This window comes from Mustelus asterias, chromosome 11 (genome assembly GCF_964213995.1).
Source record: "Mustelus asterias chromosome 11, sMusAst1.hap1.1, whole genome shotgun sequence".
Lineage (NCBI taxonomy): Eukaryota > Metazoa > Chordata > Chondrichthyes > Carcharhiniformes > Triakidae > Mustelus > Mustelus asterias.
In genome coordinates, this window is record NC_135811.1 from 111058186 (window position 1) to 111084318 (window position 26133).

At 44.3% G+C, this 26133-nt stretch overlaps 1 protein-coding gene across 1 annotated transcript in view; it reads left to right on the top strand.

The window, feature by feature from the left end:
- The window catches only part of plekhh3 (pleckstrin homology, MyTH4 and FERM domain containing H3), a 129049-nt gene that overhangs the window by 52741 nt on the left and 50175 nt on the right, over nucleotides 1-26133 (top strand). The window contains exons 7-8 of the mRNA XM_078224295.1: nucleotides 12772-13069; nucleotides 25493-25700. Coding sequence (XP_078080421.1) covers nucleotides 12772-13069; nucleotides 25493-25700 — 506 coding nt within the window. The remainder of the gene's footprint in view (nucleotides 1-12771; nucleotides 13070-25492; nucleotides 25701-26133) is intronic.

Sequence of the window (26133 nt, forward strand, 5' to 3'; positions counted from 1 at the left end):
GGACCCTGAGTGATGCAAAACCAAAACCTCGAAGGAATAAGCAAATTGAAACAAAACAAAGTTAAATGGGGTGACCCTAAAGCGAGGCGTTACTGTAGTTGGGATAATACTAAACTCTATTGTAGTGCATGAACTAGAGGAAGAGCTGTACCATTATAATAAGTGATGGGCAGCACGGTTAATCCTATCTGAAATTCCTCCTGATGAAATTTATCGGAAGGAAGTGTGAGGTGATCCATTCGGGTAGGAAGAATGAGGAGAGACAATTGGTGGGATTCTCTGGTCGCGTCCAAGGCGGGACCCATTGAGGCGAGAATGGGAAATTTGGCATTCTAGCCAAAATGCCATTCATTCTCAGTGACACGGAAAATCCCAGCCGCAAATGAGGACGGAAGACTTTGGCCAATATAAAATAACTAGAATAATTTTAAAGGAGATGTAGGAACAGAGGGAGTGGGTGGCATAAGTACTCAAACATTTGAAGGTGATAAGACAAATTGAGAAGTATGTGATAATTGACTTTACGCATAGAGACATAAGAGTGTGAAAACAAGGAGGCCAAGCTTTATAAAACACTGATTAGGTTGCAGCTGGATATTGTACCCAATTCTGGACATTGCATTTTAGAAAAGTAAGCCATTACGTTTGAGATGATGACAGAAGGGATTTACAGAACAGTAAAGAGGTGAGGGAATTCAGTTAATGTGGTGTTAAGGCCAGGCTGATGGTAACTGCCAAGCTGCCCAAATCCCAAGGGGAAACTTGAAACAGCAGCCAAAAATGATTTATGCAATTTGTAAAGTACGAGGAGAGGTTCTGAAACCTGGGAATGATGCTTCTGATTACTGGTGATTTTATAGTAAAGTAAAAATTTATTATGAAATAAAGAAAAAGGCAAAATAGAATTGCACTTAAACACAAAAATGGCTTCCTACAGTAAACAGTACTTTAAAACAGTTCCAAAGAATCTGAACTACCCTCAGAGCTAACCGTGATTCAGCGACTATCCTGAGAGATTTTAAAATCTATAGAATTCCAGTAATTTTTATCACACACTGCCTTTGTTTTCTTTTCGGGTGTCCTCTGAGACTAACTTCAGCGCATTCTTCAGGTCTGGCATTGTTCACACTGGTTTCTGGGAGTTCTGACCAGTTATTCTTGCTGTCTTCTGGGTGATCGAAGCAGCCACCCTCTCACATAGGTTTCAGTATTTCTTTAGATAAATTCTTTCCCTTTGATCTTTCCATTATCTCCTTCGAAATGCTTTCTTGCCAGAGTTGATTAAATCATTTTTATACTTTAGTTCTTAATTTCAAAGAAATGTAAATTTACCCTATCATTACCTACTTGCTCCTTTCTTTTACAACCTGCATATATTCTCCTTTGAACTGAAACGACCCAGTCAAATCTACTCCTGTTATTGACTTACATAAACATCTGTTTGAAGTCCCTCTGGGTTCACCTTATCAAAACCATCTCTTATTGTTGTTAGCTTAGATCATCAGAGTCACCCTGTGATGCATTTTGGAAGAAATAATGTAGGGATGAGTTATACAATAAATGGCAGAGTCATCAGGAGTATAGAAACACAGAGGGACCTAGGTGTGCAAGTCCACAAATCCTTGAAGGTGGCAACACAGGTGGAGAAGGTGGTGAAGAAGGCATATGGTATGCTTGGCTTTCTAGGACGGGGTATAGAGTATAAAAGCTGGAGTCTGATGATGCAGCTGTATAGAACGCTGGTTAGGCCACATTTGGAGTACTGCGTCCAGTTCTGGTCGCCGCACTACCAGAAGGACGTGGAGGCGTTAGAGAGAGTGCAGAGAAGGTTTACCAGGATGTTGCCTGGTATGGAGGGTCTTAGCTATGAGGAGAGATTGGGTAAACTGGGGTTGTTCTCCCTGGAAAGATGGAGAATGAGGGGAGATCTAATAGAGGTGTACAAGATTATGAAGGGGATAGATAGGGTGAATGGGGAAGCTTTTTCTCAGATCAGAAGTGACGTTCACGAGGGGTCACGGGCTCAAGGTGAGAGGAGCGAAGTATAACTCAGATATCAGAGGGATGTTTTTTACACAGAGGGTGGTGGGGGCCTGGAATGCGCTGCCAAGTAGGGTGGTGGAGGCAGGCACGCTGACATCGTTTAAGACTTACCTGGATAGTCACATGAGCAGCCTGGGAATGGAGGGATACAAACGATTGGTCTAGTTGGACCAAGGAGCGGCACAGGCTTGGAGGGCCGAAGGGCCTGTTTCCTGTGCTGTACTGTTCTTTGTTCTTTGTTTGTCTCTTCCTTCAATTAGCATGCTCGTAAATCCCCAGCAGCTTGTGTTCTTGTACGTAAGAAATATGACAAAGAGCAAAGAAAATTACAGCACAGTAACTGGCCCTTCGGCCCTCCAAGCCTGCATCAACCATGCTCCCGACTGAATTAAAATCCTCTATCCTTCCGGGGACCATATCCCTCTATTCCCATCCTATTCATGTATTTGTCCAGACACCTCTTAAAACTCACTATCGTATCTGCTTCTACTACCTCCCCCGGTAGCGAGTTCCAGGCACCCATCACCCTCTGTGTAAAAAAACTTGCCTTGTACATTTCCTTTAAACCTTACCTCTCGCACCTTAAACCTATGCTCCCTAGTAATTGACTCTTCCACCCTGGGAAAAAGCTTCTGACTGTCACTCTGTCCAAACCCCTCATAATCTTGTAAACTTCTATCAGGTCGCCCCTCAACCTCTGTTGTTCCAGTGAGAACAAACCAAGTTTCTCCAGCCTCTCCTCAAAGCTAATGCCCTCCATACCAGGCAACATCCTGGTAAATCTTTTCTGTACCTCTCCAAAGCCTCCACATCCTTCTGGTAGTGTGGCGACCAGAATTGAATACTATATTCCAAGTGCAGCCTAACTAAGGTTCTATAAAGCTGCAACATGTCTTGCCAACTTTTAAACTCAATGCCTCGGTCGATGAAGGCAAGCATGCCGTATACCTTCTTGACTACCTTCTCCACCTGCGTTGCCACTTTCAGTGACCTGTGTATCAATGATACTACCAACAGAAAAATATCACAATTTCTTTGTTTTCTTGACAGTGGAGAAGCTGGGATTATTACGCACTGCCTGAAAGGACAGTGCAAACAGATTCAATAGTATTTTCAAAATGGAATTGGATAAATAATTGAGGGGGAAAAGCCCTGGGCAATATGGACACAGGGGAGTGATATTGAATAGATATCTTTACTAAAGAGCTGGCACAGATACAGTGGGCTGAATGGCTTCCTGAGTTGTATTCCTCTGTTTTTGAAGATGTTACCCATAAACTCTAGACAAATTATGTTATTTGAACATTCATAGATTAAAATCCCACATGAAAATTTAATTAGCTTCCTGTGCTAGGTTATTGAAGACAAAGATTTTAAACAGATATTGAATGAATACTTTGCATCTGGTGGTAATTCAGAAGCTTGGCATGTTTAAAATTGATAGGAGGAGGCATTAGATAGACTTTCTGTACTTAAAAGTTGATAAGAAGCCAGAACCAGATGAGATGCATCCAAGGATATTAAAAGAACTGAGTGTGGATGTCACAGAGGAACTGGTGTTTTTTGAATCTTTTTTAGACTCTGGGGTGATGCTAGAGGACTGAAAACTGGCAAATGTTACACTCTTCTTCCAAAAGTAATAAGCTCAGAAACTACCGACCAGCCAATTTAACCTTGGTAGTGGGGATGCTTCTGGAAACAATTATTTGGGACAACATTACCATTCACATGGACAAATGTAGATTAATTAAGGAAAGCTGGCACTGATTTATTAAGGGCAAATCGTATTTAACTGACATGCTTGGGTTTTTTGAAGATAGAGAAGAGAGGGTTGATGAGGATAATGTTGTTGATGTGGTGTATATGGACTTCCAAAAAGCATTTGATAAAGTGCTGCATGACAGACTAACAGACTTGTGAGCAAAGTTATAGTTCATGGAATAAGTAGGGCAGCAGCAACATGGATACAGAATTGGCTGAGTGACAGAACAGAGTAATGGTGAACAGTTATTTTTCAGGCTGGATGAAGTGGATGAGTTCCCTGTGGGTTGATAATAGAATCCCTACAGTGCAGAAGGAGGCCATTCGGCCATCGAGTCTGCACCGACCACAATCCCACCCAGGCCCCACAAACTCACTCTAGCTATTCCCCCGACACTGAGGGGCAATTTAGCATGGCCAATCCACCTAACCCGCACATCTTTGGACTGTGGGAGGAAACCGGAGCACCTGGAGTAAACCCACGTAGACACGGGGAGAATGTGCAAACTCCATACAAACAGTGACCCGAGCCAGGAATCGAACCCGGATCCCTGGAGCTGTGAGGCAGTGCAAACCACTGTGCCACCATGCTGCCCCGTTGGGATGTTGGGACCTCTGCTCTTCCTGATATATATTAATGACCTAGACCTTGGTGCACGGGGCACAATTTCAAAATTGTGGATGATACAAAACTTAGAAGTATTGTAAACCAGTGAGCCGTTGTAAATAGTGGCTGTGTGAAACTTCAAAAGGATGTAGACAGCTTGGTGGAATGGGCGGATAAGTGGCAAATGAAATTTTTTGTGTAGAAATGTGAACTGATTCATTTTGGCTGAAAGAACGCATAGAGACAATGTGAAATAAAGATACAATTCTAAAGTGCAGGAGCAGAGGGACTGGGTGTATATGTGCATAAGTCATTGTACAGGAAAATCTGTACGGAACCAGTAGAAATGGCAGAGGTGCTTAATGAGTATTTTGCCTCGGTTTTCACAGAGGAGAAGGACATGGGTGGATGTACTGCGGGCTTGCGGTGGACTGAAAAGATTAAGTATGTGGACATTAAGAAAGAGGATGTGTTGGAAATTTTGAATGGCATCAAGATAGATAAGTTGCCGGGTCCGGATGGGATGTACCCCAGGTTAATGTGGGAGGCGAGGGAAGAGATTGCAGAGCCTCTGGCGATGATCTTTGCGTCGTCGATGGAGACGGGAGAGATGCCGGAGAATTGGAGGATTGCGGGTGTGGTTCCTATTTTCAAGAAGGGAAATAGGGATAGCCCAGGAAATTACTGACTGGTGAGTCTAACCTCTGGTTGGTAAGCTGATGGAGAAGATCCTGAGGGACAAGATTTATGAGCATTTAGAGAGGTTTAGTATGCTCAAGAATACTCAGCATGGCTTTGTCAAAGGCAGATCATAGAATCATAGAAACCCTACAGTGCAGGAAGAGGCCATTCAGCCCATCGAGTCTGCACCAACCACAAACCCACCCAGGCCCTACCCCCATATCCCTATACATTTACCCGCTAATCCCTCTAACTTACGCATCTCAAGACACTAAGGGGCAATTTTAGCATGGCCAATCGACCTAAGCCGCACATCTTTGGACTTCGTGCCTTATGAGCCTGGTGGAGTTCTTCGAAAATGTGACTAAACACATTGACGAAGGGAAGGCGGTAGATGTGGTTTATATGGATTTTAGCAAGGCGTTCGATAAGGTTCCCCCATGCAAGGCTTCTAGAAAAAGTGAGAGGGCATGGGATCCAAGGTGCTGCTGCCCTGTGGATCCAGAACTGGCTTGCCCAAAGAAGGCAGAGAGTGGGTATAGATGGGTCTTTTTCTAAATGGAGGTTGGTCACCAGTGGTGTGCCCCAGGGATCTGTTCTGGGACCCTTGCTGCTGTTTGTCATTTTCATAAATGACCTGGATGAGGAAGTGGAGGGATGGGTTGGTAAGTTTGCCGACGACACGAAGGTTGGTGGGGTTGTGGATAGTCTGGAGGGATGTCACAAGTTACAGAGGGACATAGATAGGATGCAAGACTGGGCGGAGAAGTGGCAGATGGACTTCAACCTAGATAAATGCGTAGTGGTCCATTTTGGCAGGTCAAATGGGATGAAGGAGTACAATATAAAGGGAAAGACTCTTAGTACTGTAGAGGATCAGAAGGACCTTGGGGTCCGGGTCCATAGGACTCTAAAATCGGCCCCGCAGGTGGAGAAGGTGGTTAAGAAGGCGTATGGTGTGCTGGCCTTTATCAATCGAGGGATTGAGTTTAGGAATCTGGGGATAATGATGCAGCTATATAAGACCCTCGTCAGACCCCACTTGGAGTACTGTGCTCAGTTCTGGTCGCCTCATTACAGGAAGGATGTGGAAAAGATTGAAAGGGTGCAGAGGAGATTTACAAGGATGTTGCCTGGATTGATGGCATGCCTTATGAGGATAGGCTGAGGGAGCTCGGTCTTTTCTCCTTGGAGAGACGTAGGATGAGAGGAGACCTAATAGAGGTATATAAGATGTTGAGAGGCATAGATCGGGTGGACTCTCAGAGGCTTTTTCCCAGGGTGGAAATGTCTGCTACGAGAGGACACAGGTTTAGGGTGCTGGGGGGTAGGTACAGGGGAAATGTTAGGGGTAAGTTTTTCACACAGAGGGTGGTGGGCAAGTGGAATCGGCTGCCGTCAGTGGTGGTGGAGGCAAACTCAATAGGGTCTTTTAAGAGACTCCTGGATGAGTACATGGGACTTAATAGGATGGAGGGTTATAGGTAGGCCTAAAAGGTAGGGATATGTTCGGCACAACTTGTGGGCCGAAGGGCCTGTTTTGTGCTGTAGTTTTTCTATGTTTCTAAGATAGGTTGTAAACCTTATTAAAGTTAAACCATAAAGTATTATGTATGGTTATTAAATTGTACAGTACCCTAAGCTTTATTAATAGAGGCATAGGGTACAAGAGAAAAGAGGTTATGTTAAACTTGTATAAAATACTGGTTTGCCCTCAGTTGGTGTATTACATCCAATTCAGAGCGCCACAGTTTGGAAACAATATGGAGGTATTGGAGAGAGTGTAGAAAAGATTGATGAGAATGACTCCAGGGATGCGGAACTTCAGTTACATAGATAGATTGGAGAAGCATAGATAGGATGCAAAGCTGGGCTGAAAAATGGCAAATGGAGTTTAACCCTGATAAATGTGAGGTGATTCATTTTGGTAGGACTAATTTAAATGTGGATTACAGGGTCAAAGGTGGAGGCTGAAGACTGTGGAGGAACAGAGAGATCTTGGGGTCCATATCCACAGATCTCTAAAGGTTGCCACTCAAGTGGATAGAGCTGTGAAGAAGGCCTATAGTGTGTTAGCTTTTATTAACAGGGGGTTGGAGTTTAAGAGCCGTGGGGTTATGCTGCAACTGTGCAGGACCTTGGTGAGACCACATTTGGAATATTGTGTGCAGTTCTGGTCACCTCACTATAAGAAGGATGTGGAAGCGCTGGAAAGAGTGCAGAGGAGATTTACCAGGATGCTGCCTGGTTTGGAGGGTATATTGGAAAAGTATAAAAAAATAAAAAAATCTCAGGATAAGGCACCAATTCTAGCATCTGTGCCTTCTGTCCCCTGCAGAGATCCAGCTGACAGCCAAAGAATCTGGAGCCTCCCTGTCTGGTTCGTTCAACTGTTTATTGAAGGTCCTTGTTAAATGATTGCATTGCCAACTTTTTCATGTTATTGGTGCCTGGACAAATGACCAAATGTTTAGTCTGCATGTGATTGGGGTTTTTTAATTCATTTACGGGACTTGGGCGTCGCTGGCTCGATCAGCATTAATTGCTCATCCTATCTGCCCTCCATTTCAGAGGGTATTTGAGTGTCAACCACATGCTGTGGCTCTGGAGTCACACATAGGCCAGACAAGGTAAGGATGGCAGATTTCCTTCCCTAAAGGACATTAGTAAACAAGATGGGTTTTTCCATCAATCGACAATGGTTTCATATTCATCATTAGACTGTTAATTTCAGATTTTTATTGAATTCAAATTTCACCATCTGCCTTGGCGGGATTCAAACCCAGGTCCCCAGATCTTGCTATGGGTCTCTGGATTACTAGTCCAGTGACAATACCATTACGTCACTGCCTAGTAAGAAGAAATAATTTGTTCATAGCCAACACTGTTATAGACTGCACCTGATCCTTAACTTGTGAGGCCTAAAGAGCATTAATATTTGAAGGTACTTGGAAATCTAGGCCTGAGGGGAGGGAAAACAATCATCGTCACCAGAGAAAAGGTACTGTGAAAACCATTAGACCTAAAGGCTAACAAATCCGCAGGACCAGATCGTCTGCGTCTTAGGGTCTTAAAAGAAGCGGCTGCAGAGATAGTGGAAGCATTAGTTATCATCTTCCAAAATTCCCTTGATTCTGGCAGGGTCTCAGCAGGTTAAAAAATATCAAATGTATTCACTTTATTCAAAAGGTGAAATCATAGGTCTCTGAGCCTAACATCTGTCATAGGGAAATCGGTGGAATTCATTGTTAAATGGTTATGGTAGGATGTTTAGAAAATCATAATGGGATCAAGTAGAGTTAACATGATTTTGTGAAAGGGAAATCATGTTTAACTAATTTATTAGAGTTGCTTGAGGAAATAACATCAAAGGTCACTACATAAAATAAGAGAACATGACATAATGGATAACAGATTAGCATGAATAAAGAATGGTTAGCAGAGAGTAAGAATAAACCTGTATTTTTCAGGTTGGGAAGCTGTAACTAGTAACACATATCAGTGCTGGGACATTAGGGCGGCATGGTAGCACAGTGGTTAGCACTGCTGCTTCACAGCTCCAGGGTCCCGGGTTCGATTCCCGGCTCGGGTCACTGTCTGTGTGGAGTTTGCACATTCTCCTCGTGTCTGCGTGGGTTTCCTCCGGGTGCTCCGGTTTCCTCCCACAGTCCAAAGATGTGCGGGTTAGGTTGATTGGCCAGGTTAAAAATTGCCCCTTAGAGTCCTGAGATGCGTAGGTTAGTGGGATTAGCGGGTAAATATGTGGGGGTAGGGCCTGGGTGGGATTGTGGTCGGTGCAGACTCGATGGGCCGAATGGCCTCCTTCTGCACTGTAGGGTTTCTATGATTTCTATGATTAACTATTTACAAGTTTGCCAATGACACCAAGATAGGTAGGAAAGTAAGTTGTCAAGAGGAGGTGAGTGTCTATCATGGGATTTAGATAGGTTAAAGCAGCAGACAAAATTTGGCAAATGGGGTATAACACTAATAAATATGAACGTGTCCACATTGGCAGGAAGAATAGAAAAATAGTGTATTATTTAAATAGAGAGAGATTGCAGAGCTGATGGACAGAGGGATCTGGGTGTTCTGGTACATGAAGCAGAAAATGTTAATATGCAGATGCAGCAAGTGATTAGGAAGGCAAATGGAATGTTGGTGTTTATTGCAAGGGAAATGGAATATAAAAATAGGGAAGCTTTACTGCAGCTGTGTAGGGTCTTGGTGAGACCACATCTGGAATATTGTGTACAACTTTAGATACAATTGCAATAGAAGCAGTTCAGAGAAGGTTCACTTGACTCATTTCTGAAACGAAGGGCTTATTTTATGAAGAAAGGTTGGGCAAGTTCGGCCTATACCCACTGGCGTTTAGCAGAATGAGAGGTGATCTTAGTGAAATATGTAAGATTCTGTGGAAACTTGATTGTTAGGGACCAGATCAGAAACTCGAAGGTAAATTTGCTGATGACACCAAAGTCGGTGGTGTGGTAGACAGTGAGGAAGGGTGTCGTAGTTTGCAGGAAGACTTAGACAGGTTGCAAAGTTGGGCCGAGAGGTGGCGGATGGAGTTTAATGCGGAGAAGTGTGAGGTAATTCACTTTGGTAGGAATAACAGATGTGTTGAGTATAGGGCTAACGGGAGGACTTTGAATAGTGTGGAGGAGCAGAGGGATCTAGGTGTATGTGTGCATAGATCCCTGAAAGTTGGGAATCAAGTAGATAAGGTTGTTAAGAAGGCATATGGTGTCTTGGCGTTTATTGGTAGGGGGATTGAATTTAGGAGTCGTGGCGTTATGTTGCAACTGTACACAACTCTGGTGCGGCCGCACTTGGAGTACTGTGTGCAGTTCTGGTCCCCACATTACAGGAAGGATGTGGAGGCTTTGGAGAGGGTGCAGAGGAGGTTTACCAGGATGTTGCCTGGTATGGAGGGGAGATCCTATGAGGAGAGGCTGAGGGATTTGGGATTGTTTTCGCTGGAAAGGCGGCGGCTAAGAGGGGATCTTATTGAAACATATAAGATGATTAGAGGTTTAGATAGGGTGGATAGTGATAGCCTTTTTCCTCTGATGGAGAAATCCAGCACGAGGGGGCATGGCTTTAAATTGAGGGGGGGTAGTTATAGAACCGATGTCAGGGGTAGGTTCTTTACCCAGAGGGTGGTGAGGGATTGGAATGCCCTGCCAGCATCAGTAGTAAATGCGCCTAGTTTGGGGGCGTTTAAGAGATCCGTAGATAGGTTCATGGACGAAAAGAAATTGGTTTAGGTTGGAGGGTCACAGTTTTTTTTTAACTGGTCGGTGCAACATCGTGGGCCGAAGGGCCTGTTCTGCGCTGTAATGTTCTATGTTCTATGTTCTATGTATATTGTGAAGTTAGCCTAGACACCAACTTTTGTTTGATTTTGGCATCAGGGTGAGCATAAGGTGTTTCGCTCCAGGTATGATTCAATTGACCCACTAGGAAGCTTTTGTTAAAACAAACTTTATTTAACAACAGTTAAAATATAGCAAAAAGAATTAGTATAATTTTTATCAACGAAATACTTAAACATGACAAGTTATAATTTTTAACAGCTATCTATCTCTGTAGTTCCAATGTAAGCAATATCCCCACAGACATAAATCGCTCTTCAGAATAAATTAGCACAAAAAAAAATAACGGCTCATGTGGATGCTAGATTTCCAACTTATAACCCCTTTGGACTGATACAGAAAGACACTTGTCTTCTGATTTCCATGGCGTAGTCTTCAGAGAAAGATCCATCTCCAAACGGCAGAACTTCAGTTCAGAGGAGGTTCACTAGATTGATTCCAGAAATGAGGGGTTTGTCGTATGAAGAGAGATTGAACAGTTTCGGCCGACACTCTCTGGAATTTAGAAGAATGAGGGGAGATCAAATTGAGGTATTCAAGATGATAAAAGGTATGGATAAAGTAGACGTGGAGCGGATGCTTCCTCTTGTGGGCATTCTAGAACGAGAGATCACAGTCTTAGGATAAGGGGCAGCAAATTTAATACAGTTTTGGGTGGAAACTACTTTTCCCAAAGGGTTGTGAATCTGTGGAATTCGCTACCCCAAAGTACAGTGGATGCTAGAACAGTGAGAAAATTTAAGGAGGAGTTAGACAGAGTTTTAATTGACAATGGGTTGAAACGTTATGGGGAGAAGGCAGGAAAATGGAGATGGGAAGCATATCAGCCATGATCAAATGGCGGAGCAGACTTGATGGGCCAAATGGCCTAATTCTGCTCCGATATCTTATGAACTTCAAAAAAATAGACGTTTTTTCTGGCAGATCAGTCTTCAAAACAAGAGAGAGAAAGAGAAACAGAGAGAGCTACTCTCTGTAAAGATCCCAAGCGGCAACTGACTTGATTTCATTGGGTAAACTTAGTCCCATCCAATCACATGATTTTTCCTGTCAATCAACCTAATCAAGCCCTACTCTGGAAAAACTCCAGGGGGAAACACTAAACAGCACTGCATTGGCCCAGATTAAAACAAACATTCTAGCAATTAGGACCAATTATGCTTCTGCAGTATCAACAGGGCTGCTGGTTATGGACAAAGTAGCACCGGTGAATATACCTGACTGCGAAAACAAATCCAGCACAAGGAAAATGACAAATTTTGGATACAATTGCAATAGAAGCAGTAGCAAATGCTGAGGTTCTTTCACTAATTTACATATTTCACTAAGATCAATAGAAGCACAAATATATTTCCTAAAGACACAGTATCATCACAATTTTGATTTTGGGAGGATGTTTCCTCTTGTCGGAGAGACTAGAACTAGGTGACACAATTTCAGAATAAGAGGCTTCCCTTTTAAGACAGATGAGGAGAATTATTTTCTCCAAAGGTCTATGGATTCTCTTCCCAGAAAGAAGTGGAGGCTGGGTCATTGAATTTATTCAAGGTAGAGTTAGATAGATTTTTGATAGATAAGGGAGTTGAGGATTATGGGATGCAAACAGGAAAGTGGATTTGAGACAACAACCAGATCAGCCATGATAGACCATAATAAGACATTGGAGCAGAATTAGGCCACTTGGCCCATTGAGTCTGCTCCACCATTCAATCATGGCTGATATTTTTCTCATCCCCATTCTCCTGTCTTTTCCCCATAACCGCTGATCCCCTTATTAATCAAGAAACTATCTATCTCAGTCTTAAAGACATTGAATGATCTGGCCTCGACAGCCTTCTGTGGCAAAGAGTTCTACAGATTCACCACTCTTTGGCTGAAGAAATTCCTCATCTCTGTTTTAAAGGATCGTCCCTTCAGCCTGAGGTTGTGCCCTCTAGTTCTAGTTTTTCCTGCTAGTGGCAACATCCTGTCCACATCCACTCTATCCAGGCCTTGCAGTATCCTGTAAGTTTCAATAAGATCTCCCCTCATCCTTCTAGACTCCCAACTAGTACAGACCCAGAGTCCTCAACCGTTCCTCATACATGATTTTATCGAATGCTCAAAGGGCCAAATTATTTTCTTCTCCTAACTTTCGTTCTTTTGAAAGAACCTCAGCATTTGCTAGTTTTACAAACTTTATGACACTGGATTGTTTGAAGCAAATATAAAATGCAAAATTGTTGGATTCAAAGCGCTGGTACAGAGGTATGGTGACAGCCTGGTTATGCTAACTCTTTGCTCTCTAATTTATTCTAGTCAAGAACACCAAAGGTTACACAACACTCCAGGATGAAGCTGTCAAAGTTTTTAATTCACTACAACAGCTAGAGACTGAACGAGATCCTATCCCACTCATTCAAGGAATCCTGCAAACCTGTCTGGACTTGGAATCTCTCCGAGACGAGGTCTACTGTCAGCTGATTAAGCAGACGAGCAACCCCCCACATGTGGGAAGTGTCAGTGACTTGCGCAATTGGCAGCTGCTCATGTGCATGAGTGTCACTTTCCTCCCCAGTACCGCTGTTCTCAAATACCTCAGGTTCCACATCAAAAGGTGAGAATATGCATAATCATAGCTATTAGACAGTGGGAATAACCCAGTGCTCCATATCCATAGCTCAGGCAAAGTATTTGAAGTTTCAGGTATACAGGGTCAGAGAATGGAGCAAAATATCCAGAGGAATATAGTCTTTTAATTAAGGCAGTGATGAGAATTTTTCTCCCAGTGTCATGAGTCTTTGAGACACTCTTCATCAATAAGTGCTGGATGTAGAGTCTGAATATTTTAAAGACAGAAATAGTAGATTCTTGATAAGCAAAGGGAGGTGAAAGGTTGTCGGGGTAGGCAGATATGTGGAGTTGAAGTTACACTCGTATCAGCCATGATTTTATTGAATAGTGGAGCAGGCTTGAAGGGCCGAGTGGCCTCCTCCTGCTCCTAATTCGCATGTTTTTATGACTTTGTGAACACTGAATATTTTTCATGGGACAGGTGAGAAAGGCAAAACTTTTCACATTTAATTAAAAGACTAAAAATCCCTCTGGACAATTTTGCTCCATTCTCTGATCTAGTGTAGGCCTGGAGTGGGCCTCCGCCTACAAGTCTTTCCATTGCATCAATGACTATATTGGTGCCACTTCATACTCTCGTCTGGACCTGGAAAAATTTATTAATTTTTGCTTCCAATTTCTAACCCTCTCTAACTTTCATAAAACATAAAAATTAACTGTAAAAGTTTATATGGATATGTAAAGACAAAAAGATTGACAAAATCAAATGTAGGTCCCTTACGGTCAGAAACAGGAGAATTCATAACGGGGAATAAAGAAATGGTTAAGGAATTAAATTTGTACTTTGCTCCAGTCTTCACAAAAGAAGACATGAATAATGTACCAGAAGTGCTGAGAGAAACGTGTTTTAGTGAGGAGCTGAAGGAAATCAGCATTAATAGAGAACGGTTTGGGGGAAATTGATGGGATTGAAGGCGGATAAATCTCCAGGTCCTGATAATCTTCAACCCAGAGTACTTAAGGAAGTGGCCCTGGAAATAGTAGATCCATTGGTGGTTATTTTCGAAAATTCTTTGGACTATGGAATAGTTCCTACAGATTGGAGGGTAGCTAATGTAAGCCCACTATTCAAAAAGGAAGACGAGAAAAAACTGGGAACTATAGACCAGTGAGCCTAACGTCGGTACTGGGGAAGTTGCTAGAGTCTATTATCAAGGATTTCATAACTCAGCATTTGGAAGGCAGTGGTATAATCAGACAAAGTCAGCATGGATTTACAAAAGGGAAATCATGCTTGACGAATCTGTTGGAATTTTTTGAGGATGGAACTATTAGAGTTGACCGAGGAGAAGAGAACCAGTGGATGTGGTTTATTTAGACTTTCAGAAGGCTTTCGACAAAGTCTCACATACAGATTATTATCTAAAGTTAAAGCACATGGGATTGCAGGTAATGTTTTGAGAAGGATGGAAAGCTGTTTAGGGGATAGGAAGCAAAGAGTTGGCATAAATGATTGGCAGTCAGTGACTAGTGGGGTACCGTAGGGATCTGTGCTAGGGCCCCAACTGTTCACATTATATATTAATGGTTTGGAAGAGGGAACTGAATGTATTAACTACAAATTTGCAGATGAGACAAAGTTGGGTGGGAGGGTGAGCTGTGAGGAGGATGCAGAGATGCTTCAGCGTGATTTAGACAGGCTGAGTGTGTGGGTATCTGCATGGCAGATGCAGTATAATGTGGATAAATGTGAGATTATCCACTTCGGTAGCAATAATAGGAAGACAGATTATTACTTGAATAGGTGTAAATTGAGAGAGGTGGATACTCAGCGAGACCTTGGAGTCCTCGTTCATCAGTTGCTGAAAGTAAGCGCGCAGGTACAGCAGGCAGTGAAGAAGGCAAATGGTATGTTGGCCTTCATAGCAAGAGGATTTGAGCATAGGGATAGTTTTACTGCATTGTATAGGGTGAAGGTGAGGCCACACCTGGAGTATTGTGTGCAGTTTTGGTGTCCTTATCTGAGGAAGGATGTCCTTGCTATGGAGGGAGTACAGCAAAGGTTTACCAGGCTGATTCCTGGGATGGCAGATATGTCATATGAGGAGAGACTAAGTCGGTTAGGATTATATTCACTGGAGTTTAGAAGAGTGAAAGGGGATCTCATAGAAACTTATAAAATTCGAACAGGGTTAGACAGGGTAGATTCAGAAAGAATGTTCCCAATGGTGGGGGAGTCCAGAACTAGGGGTCATAGTTTGAGGATAAGGGTAAACCTTTTAGAACTGAGGTGAGGAGAAATTTCTTCACCCAGAGGGGTGGTGAATGTGTGGAATTCACTCCCACAGAATGTAATTGAGGCCAAAACGTCTGATTTCAAGAAGAAATTAGATTGAGCTCTTGGGGCGAAAGGGATCAAGAGATATGGGAAGAAGGGGAATCAGGATATTGAATTCAATGATCAGCCATGATCAAAATGAATGGTGGAGCAGGCTCGAAGGGTCGAATGGCCTACTCTTACTTCTAGTTTCTATGTTTTCACATGCTCCATTTCCAACACTTCTCTCCTTTACCTCTCTGCCTCCATTTGTGGTGATAGGCTGACCACTGACTTCCACAGCTACCTCGATTACAGCTCCTCATTCCCTGCTTCCTAAAGGACGCCAGCCCATTCTACCAGTTTCTCTGCCTCTGATGCATCTGTTTTGACATTGCCACCTTCAAAAACAACACTTGTGCTATGTCTGCCTTTTTACTTAACCCCTCCCCTGTGATTGGCAGGGCATTCAACCAGGTCTGATCCATTTCTGCAGCTCTGCCCCTCCTGGTCCCCCTTGTCCTCACTTTTCATCCACAGCCTTCGCATTCAAAGGATCATCTTCTGCCATTTCCACTAACTCCAGCATGATGCCACCACCAAAAACATCTTCCCCTACCAACAAGACCAACAAGAGGCGAGGCCACATTGGATTTGGTACTGGGTAATGAACCAGGCCAGGTGTTAGATTTGGAGGTAGGTGAGCACTTTGGTGACAGTGACCACAATTCGATTACATTTACCTTAGCAATGGAAAAGGATAGGTATATACCAAAGGGCAAGAGTTATAGCTGGGGGAAAGGAAATTATGATCCGATTAGGCGAGATTTAGCTGGCATAGGTTGGGGAAGGAAACTGCAGGGGATGGGCACAATTGAAATGTGGAACTTGTTCAAGGAACAGCTGCTACGCGTCCTTGATAAATATGTACCTGTCAGGCAGGGAGGAAGCAGACGTGTGAGGGAACCGTGGTTTACTAAGGAGGTTGAATCTCTTGTGAAGAGGAAGAAGGAGACTTATGTAAAGATGAGACGTGAAGGCTCAGTTAGGGAGCTTGAGAGTTACAAGTTAGCCAGGAAGGACCTAAAGAACGAGTTAAGAAGAGCCAGGAGGGGACATGAGAAGTCTTTGGCAGGTAGGATCAAGGAAAACCCTAAAGCTTTCTATAGGTATGTCAGGAGTAAAAGAATGACTAGGGTAAGATTAGGGCCAGTCAAGGACAGGAGTGGGAAGTTGTGCGTGGAGTCTGAAGAGATAGGAGAGGCACTAAATGAATATTTTTCGTCAGTATTCACACTGGAGAGGGACAGTGTCGAGGGGAGTACTGAGATGCAGGCTGTTGGACTGGATGGGACTGATGTTCATAAGGAGGAGGTGTTAGCAATTCTGGAAAGGGTAAAAATAGATAAGTCCCCTGGGCCGGATGGGATTTATCCTAGGATTCTCTGGGAGGCTAGAGAGGAAATTGCAGAGCCTTTGGCTTTGATCTTTGGGTCGTCATTGTCCACTGGAATAGTGCCAGAAGACTGGAGGATAGCAAATGTTGTCCCCTTGTTCAAGAAGGGGAGTAGGGACAACCCTGGTAATTATAGACCGGTGAGCCTTACTTCTGTTGTGGGCAAAGTATTGGGAAGGATTATAAGAGATAGGATTTATAATCACCTGGAAAGGAATAATTTGATTAGGGATAGTCAGCACGATTTGTGAAGGGTAGGTCGTGCCTCACAAATTGGGCTGACAAGTGGCAGATGGACTTCAAGCCAGATAAATGCGTCGTGGTCCATTTTGGTAGGTCAAATGGGATGAAGGAGTACAATATAAAGGGAAAGACTCTTAGTACTGTAGAGGATCAGAAGGACCTTGGGGTCCGGGTTCATAGGACTCTGAAATCGGCCCCGCAGGTGGAGGAGGTGGTTAAGAAGGCGTATGGTGTGCTGGCCTTTATCAATCGAGGGATTGAGTTTAGGAGTCCGGGGTTAATGATGCAGCTATATAAGACCCTCGTCAGACCCCACTTGGCGTACTGTGCTCAGTTCTGGTCGCCTCACTATAGGAAGGATGTGGAAAAGATTGAAAGGGTGCAGAGGAGATTTACAAGGATGTTGCCTGGATTGAGTGGCATGCCTTATGAGGATAGGCTGAGGGAGCTCGGTCTTTTCTCCTTGGAGAGACGAAGGATGAGAGGAGACCTAATAGAGGTGTATAAGATGTTGAGAGGCATAGATCGGGTGGACTCTCAGAGGCTTTTTCCCAGGGTGGAAATGTCTGCTACGAGAGGACACAGGTTTAAGGTGCTGGGGGGTAGGTACAGGGGAGATGTTAGGGGTAAGTTTTTCACACAGAGGGTAGTGGGCGAGTGGAATCGGTTGCCGTCAGTGGTGGTGGAGGCGAACTCAATAGGGTCTTTTAAGAGACTACTGGATGAGTACATGGAGCGTGATAGGATGGAGGGTTATAGGTAGGTCGAGAAGGTAGGGATGTGTTCGGCACAACTTGTGGGCTGAAGGGCCTGTTTGTGCTGTAGTTTTTCTATGTTCTAAACCTTATTGAGTTCTTTGAGAAGGTGACCAAAGAGGTGGATGAGGGTAAAGCGGTTGATGTGGTGTATATGGATTTCAGCAAAGCGTTTGATAAGGTTCCCCATGGTAAGCTTTTGCAGAAAATACCGACACATGGGATTGAGGGTGATTTAGTGGTTTGGATCAGGAATTGGCTAGCTGGAAGAAAACAGAGGGTGGTGGTTGATGGGAAATATTCATCCTGGAGTTCAGTTACTAGTGGTGTACCGCAAGGATCTGTTTTAGGGCCACTGCTGTTTGTCATTTTTATTAATGACCTGGATGAGGGCGTAGAAGGATGGGTTAGTAAATTTGCGGATGACACTAAAGTCGGTGGAGTTGTAGACAGTGCGGAGGGAAGTGGCAGGTTACAGAGGGACATAGATAAGCTGCAGAGCTGGGCTGAGAAGTGGCAAATGGAGTTTAATGCGGAAAAGTGCGAAGTGATTCACTTTGGAAGGAGTAACAGGAATACAGAGTACTGGGCTAATGGTAAGATACTTGGTAGTGTGGATGAACAGAGGGATCTGGGTGTCCATGTGCATAGATCCCTGAAAGTTGGCACCCAGGTTGATAGGGTTGTTAAGAAGGTGTACGGTGTGTTAGCTTTTATTGGTGGAGGGATTGAGTTTCGGAGCCAGGAGGTCATGTTGCAACTGTACAAAACTCTGGTGCGGCCGCATTTGGAGTATTGCGTACAGTTCTGGTCGCCGCATTATAGGAAGGGTGTGGAAGTGCTGGAAAGGGTGCAGAGGAGATTTACCAGGATGTTGCCTGGTATGGTGGGAAAATCGTATGAGGAAAGGCTGAGGGGCTTGAGGTTGTTTTCGTTAGAGAGAAGAAGGTTAAGAGGTGACTTAATAGAGGCATACAAGATGATCAGAGGATTAGATAGGGTGGATAGTGAGAGCCTTTTTCCTCGGATGGTGATGGCTAACACTAGGGGACATAGCTTTAAATTGAGGGGTGAGAGATATAGGACAGATGTTAGAGGTAGGTTCTTTACTCAGAGAGTAGTAAGGGCGTGGAATGGCCTGCCTGCAGCAATAGTAGACTCGTCAACATTAAGAGCATTCAAATGGTTATTGGATAAACATATGGGTGATATTGGAATAGTGTAGGTTAACATAGAACATAGAACATAGAACATTACAGCGCAGAACAGGCCCTTCGGCCCACGATGTTGCACCGACCAGTTAAAAAAAAAAACTGTGACCCTCCAACCTAAACCAATTTCTTTTCGTCCATGAACCTATCTACGGATCTCTTAAACGCCCCCAAACTAGGCGCATTTACTACTGATGCGGGCAGGGCATTCCAATCCCTCACCACCCTCTGGGTAAAGAACCTACCCCTGACATCGGTTCTATAACTACCCCCCCTCAATTTAAAGCCATGCCCCCTCGTGCTGGATTTCTCCATCAGAGGAAAAAGGCTATCACTATCCACCCTATCTAAACCTCTAATCATCTTATATGTTTCAATAAGATCCCCTCTTAGCCGCCGCCTTTCCAGCGAAAACAATCCCAAATCCCTCAGCCTCTCCTCATAGGATCTCCCCTCCATACCAGGCAACATCCTGGTAAACCTCCTCTGCACCCTCTCCAAAGCCTCCACATCCTTCCTGTAATGTGGGGACCAGAACTGCACACAGTACTCCAAGTGCGGCCGCACCAGAGTTGTGTACAGTTGCAACATAACGCTACGACTCCTAAATTCAATCCCCCTACCAATAAACGCCAAGACACCATATGCCTTCTTAACAACCTTATCTACTTGATTCCCAACTTTCAGGGATCTATGCACACATACACCTAGATCCCTCTGCTCCTCCACACTATTCAAAGTCCTCCCGTTAGCCCTATACTCAACACATCTGTTATTCCTACCAAAGTGAATTACCTCACACTTCTCCGCATTAAACTCCATCCGCCACCTCTCGGCCCAACTTTGCAACCTGTCTAAGTCTTCCTGCAAACTACGACACCCTTCCTCACTGTCTACCACACCACCGACTTTGGTGTCATCAGCAAATTTGCTAATCCACCCAACTATACCCTCATCCAGATCATTAATAAATATTACAAACAGCAGTGGCCCCAAAACAGATCCCTGAGGTACACCACTTGTAACCGCACTCCATGATGAATATTTACTATCAACCACCACCCTCTGTTTCCTATCCGCTAGCCAATTCCTGATCCAATTTCCTAGATCACCCCCAATCCCATACATCTGCATTTTCTGCAGAAGCCTACCATGGTGAACCTTATCAAACGCCTTACTAAAATCCATATATACCACGTCCACTGCCTTGCCCCCATCCACCTCCTTGGTCACTTTCTCAAAAAACTCAATAAGGTTAGTAAGGCACGACCTACCTGCCACAAAACCATGCTGACTATCACCTATCAATTCATTACTCTCCAAATAACTATAAATCCTATCCCTTATAATTTTTTCCAACATCTTGCCGACAACAGAAGTGAGACTCACCGGTCTATAATTCCCGGGGAAGTCTCTGTTCCCCTTCTTAAACAATGGGACAACATTCGCTAACCTCCAATCTTCTGGTACTATACCAGAGGCCAACGACGACCTGAAGATCAGAGCCAGAGGCTCTGCAATCACTTCTCTTGCCTCCCAGAGAATCCTTGGATAAATCCCATCCGGACCAGGGGATTTATCTATTTTCAGACCCTCCAGAATATCCTGCACATCCTCCTTATCAACTGTAATACTGTCTATTCTACTCCCCTGCAACCCAGTGTCCTCCTCAGCTATATTCATGTCCCCTTGCGTGAACACCGAAGAGAAATATTGGTTCAATGCTTCACCAATCTCCTCCGGTTCCACACATAACTTCCCTCTGCCATCTATAACTGGCCCTAAACTTGCCCTAACCAACCTTCTGTTCTTGACATACCTATAGAACGCCTTAGGATTCTCTTTAACCCTATCCGCCAAAGTCTTCTCATGTCCCCTTTTAGCCCTTCTAAGCTCGCTCTTCAACTCCCTCTTAGCCAATCTAAAGCTTTCTAGTGCACTACCCGAGTGCTCACGTCTCATCCGAACATAAGCCTCCTTTTTCTTTTTAACCAACAAAGAAACTTTTTTGGTGCACCACGGTTCCCTAGCCCTACCAATTCCTCCTTGCCTGACAGGGACATACCTATCACAGACTCGCAGTAGCTGCTCCTTGAAAAAACTCCACATGTCGGACGTTCCCAGTCCCTGTAAACTCCTAGTCCAACCTATGTTTCCTAATTCTCTCCTAATAGCCTCATAATTACCCTTCCCCCAGCTAAAACCACTGGCCCGAGGTTCATGCCTATCCCTTTCCATCACTAAGGTGAACGTAACCGAATTGTGGTCACTATCACCAAAATGCACACCAACTTCCAAGTCTAGCACCTGGTCTGGCTCATTTCCCAGCACCAGATCCAATATAGCCTCACCTCTAGTTGGCCTGTCTACATACTGAGTCAAAAAACCTTCCTGCACGCTTTGAACAAAAACTGACCCCTCTAACGAGCTAGAGCTATAACAATTCCAGTCAATATTAGCCAAGTTAAAATCCCCCATAACAATTGCCCTATTACTTTCACTCCTAAGCAGGATTGACTCCGCAATCCTTTCCTCAACCTCTCTAGAACTTTTAGGAGGTCTATAAAAGACTCCCAACAGGGTGACCTCTCCTCTCCTATTTCTAATCTCCGCCCATACTACCTCAACAGATAAGTCCTCATCAAACCTCCTCTCTGACACTGTGATACAATCTCTGACCAATAATGCTACCCCTCCCCCTCTTCTACCTCCTTCCCTACTTCGACTAAAACATTTGAACCCCGGGACCTGCAGCATCCATTCCTGCCCCTGCTCTATCCATGTCTCTGAAATAGCCACAACATCGAAGTCCCAGGTACTGATCCACGCTGCAAGTTCACCCACTTTATTGCGAATACTCCTGGCATTGAAGTATACACATTTCAAACCCTGCTCCACCCCACCTCTGCAATGCCGTGCATTGCAGTCCCCATCCATGCATCCCTCACTTTCAGCCCCACTACTCAGGATCCCTCCCCCCCCCCGAATCAGTTTAAACCTCCCTGCATGGCCTTAGCAAATTTACCCCCCAGGATATTGCTCCCCTTCTGATTAAGGTGTAGACCATCCTTCTCATAGAGGTCACACCTTCCCCAGTACGAGCCCCAATTGCTTAAGTACCTGAACCCCTCCCTCCTGCACCATCCCCTCAGCCATGAATTCAAACCTTCCCTCTCCCTATTCCTCTCTAAACTATCCCGTGGTACAGGCAAGAGTCCAGAGATAACCACTCTGTCAGTCTTGGCCTTTAGTTTCCACCCCAACTCCATAAATCCCTGCCTAATATCCCCTTCCCCTATCCTCCCTATGTCGTGTGTCCCCACATGTACAATAACTTGTGGTTTATCTCCCTCCCCCCTAAGAGTCCTGAATACCCTGTCAGACACATCCCGGACCCCAGCCCCTGGTAGGCAACACACCAACCCTGAGTCCCTACCTTTAGTTCCGACCCTCCTATCTGTCCCCTTAATTGTGGAGTCCCCAATCACAAGGCCCAGTCTTTTACAGCCCCTAACCACCTGAGCTTTCTCACTCGGCTCACCCCCAGAGATCTGCTCTCTATGCTCAGTTGATTCCTCCTCAACTGTAGCCTCCAGCACCGAAAACCTATTATGGAGGGGAACCGCCCCAGGGGATTGTCTTCCCGATTGCTTCTTACCCCTCCTCCTGGCATTGACCCAAGCCTCATTTCTAGGAGTTACTATTTCTCTATAACTCCTATCAACTTCCACCTCCGCCTCCCGAATTATGCGGAGTTCCTCTACCTCCCCCTCCAGCTCCTTTACACGCTCCTCCAGAAGCTGCAATCTAATGCACTTCTTACAACTAAAATCTCCTGAAACACTACTGGATTTCCTCACCACATACATCCCACAGGAGATGCAGCATACTGCCTGAACTGCCATCCCTGAAGCCATTACCAGCAAGAAAAAAAGAAAACAAAAAACTTCCCCACACTTATAATTAGGTTAGAGGAGGATGGAAGGGTGGGATCCTCTACCAGTGTAGAGGATCGGGTATCTCCTCTACACCAATTTATAGGGCTAGGGGCCCGAGAGAAAAAAAAACTACTACTGAGGGGGAACCACCCAGGTAACTGACTTTTAAAGTTAAAATAAAAACCCTTCCCAGACTCCTTTGCTGCCCACTTCTAGTTTTCACTTTAAACTTGAAAAACTGCTGTTAAAGTAAAGGCCAAAAAAATACACACACTAGCTGACTAATTAAATAAATAAACAATTCAATTAATCCAATTAATCTCTTACCAGCACTGCTGCTTTTCAATCACCCCTCTCAGCTTGCTCCAGTGGATCAAGGTTAGATTGGTTTCACTGGTCGGCGCAACATCGAGGGCCGAAGGGCCTGTACTGCGCTGTTATGTTCTATGTACTCCTTTACTTCCTCCCTCCCCAGCATTCAAGGCTCCAAACACTCCTTTCAAATGAAGCAACATTTCATTCCAATTTGGTCTACTGTACTTGCTGCTCCCATTGTGCTCTTCTCTATATTGGAGATAAAGAAGATCGGGTGATCACCTTGCAAAGCACCTTTTCAAGTCTACAAGCACGACCCCAACTTTCCTGTTGCTGCCATTTTAACTCAGCATCCTGCTCCCATGCCCACATGTCCGTCCTTGGCTTGCTGCAGCGTTCCAGTGATGCCTGGCACAAACTGGAGGAACAGCATCTCATCTTCAGATTGGGCACAGAACGCAGGACCCAGAATGAGTTCAACAATTTTAGACTGTGACCTTTTTCCTCCATCTTAACCCCTTTTTTATAGAAAATAAATTCCCATTGCCCTGGCTCACCAGACGTAGGTAGAAAATTACAGGTCACCATCACTTGCGTAAAAAACTTCTTTCTCACATTCCCCTCTGCTTTATTTTCCCAAAACCTTAAATGTTTCCCCTAGTCCATGTACTGTTAGAAAATAGGAAGTTTTTAAAATCTACTTTATCTAAACCTGTCACAACCTCGTATACAATCAAATCTTCCCTCAATCTTCTTTCAAGGTCCCAGTTTCTGCAACTTAACTTGTAACTAAAATCCTTCATCCTGGAACTAATCTGGTAAACCTCTTCGGCACCATCCTTCCTTAGGGCGCGGTGACCAGAACGGACACAAAACTCTTGTTATGGCCTATCCAAAGCTTTAAAAGGTTCAGCATAATCTCCCTGCTTTTCTACTCAACATCTTTAGTTGTGAACCTAAGATCCCAAATGCTTTGCTAATTGTTGTCAATATGTCCCCATAGAATTTCTACAGTGCAGAAGGAGGCCATTCAGCCCATCGAGCCTGCACCGACAATAATCCTACCCAGGCCTATCCCCGTAACCTCATGTATTTACCATGGCAGATTCCCTTCCCTAATGAACATTAGTGAACCAGATGAGTTTCATGGTCATCATTAGACTTTATAAGTCCAGATATTTATTGGATTCAAATTCCATCATGGTGGTATTCCCTGGGTCTCTGGATTATTAGTCCAGTAACAATACCAGACACCATCGCTTCACCGTGTACCTTTCAACCTTGTAGGAATGTGCCTAGCTTGAACTTGAAAAATCTTCCCCATAATGATTACCTATTGTCCAGTTACAGTTTTCCTTGCCAATCTATTTACCCTTGCCATTGAAGTTAGCCCTCTTGCAATCACCAATGATTTATCTCTTTTCTGTTGCAGTCTGCACAGTCTCTTCGACTGGTGAAAGGCAGGTTGAAAACCTGCTGCCCTTTTACAGCAAAGTGGTTGGTTAGGATCGGGAATGCACTTGCTGAAACTGTGGTGGAGTCACATTCAATTGTGGTTTTGAAAAGGGAATTGGATAATTACCTGAAGACAAGTAATTACAAGGGTACAGGGATTGGAACTAGCTGAGTTGTTACAGAGATCTAGCATGGGCATGAAGGGCCGAATGGCCTCTGTCTCTGTAATCATTTGTAAACCTATGAATTGTAAATAGTGGAAGAGTTTCATAGTTTCTTTAGTTCCAGAGCCGCACTTAGCTCCCAATATAGAAGCCTCTAAATGTTCAAGTTTGGTATTAAAACAGAGCTTAAAATATATTGTATCATACAATCTGTTCCTGATCTGTTAGTGATGTGTGGTTAATGGTGGGGGTGGCGAGAGGATGGGATGGGGTGGGGGGTGGTGGGGTGGGAGTGGCGGGGGTGAGGGTGGGAGTGGCGGGGGTGAGGGGGGTATTTTCTGTGAGGCACATTACCCTCACTCCAGCTTGTGTGCTTGTCGGCTGCAATGCTGAAAGTGAATGTTGCACAGAAACGTAGAATTAGAAATCGGCTCATTCGGCCGGCGATGGCATCTGGTACTTTCACTCTCCAGGACGCTGACTATCCTGTGACAGGCTTGAAGCTGAATCCCAACCTTTTCACCAGCTGTTGGAAGCTGAGTGCTTTGGGTCAATTGGAGGATCTTTGAACTTGTGATTAACTTTTCCCTTTTACATTTTCATCCTTTCCAGGTCACAGAATCAATTTCCAGGGACTGAAATAGACCAATTTGCAGAATTCATCAAAGCTTCACTGGAGAAAACTAAATGCAGGGAATGTGTACCATCCTGCGAAGAAATTGTGGTCTTGATGAAACAAGAAGAAATGAGCTGCACCATTCACTACGCTGGCTCCAAGGTCTGCAAGATCACCATCAATTCTCACACAACAGCTGGCGAGGTAAGAGATGAAGCTGGCCAAACCATGACATCAACATCATTGACCAGAAACTAAACTGGACTATCCATATAAATACTGTGGCTACAAGAGCAGGTCAGAGGCTGGGAATTCTGTGGAGAATAACTCACCCCCTGACTTCCCTAAACAGGTGTGAATAACGGAATGATGAAAACAGCTGCCCCAAAACGGGAAAAAACAAGTAAAACTGAAGAGAGAAAGAAAACTCGATGAGGCAGAGATTACAGTCTAAAATTGTAATATTAGGTCTGAAAGGTTATAGAATGCCTAATCGAAAGATGAGAATGCTGTTCATTAAGTTTATAAGGCCTGTCCACCATCATGTCCCAAGTCAGGAGTGTGATGGAATACTCCCCACTTGCCTGGACAAGTGCAGTTCCAACAACACTCAAGAAGCTCAGCACGGTCCAGGACA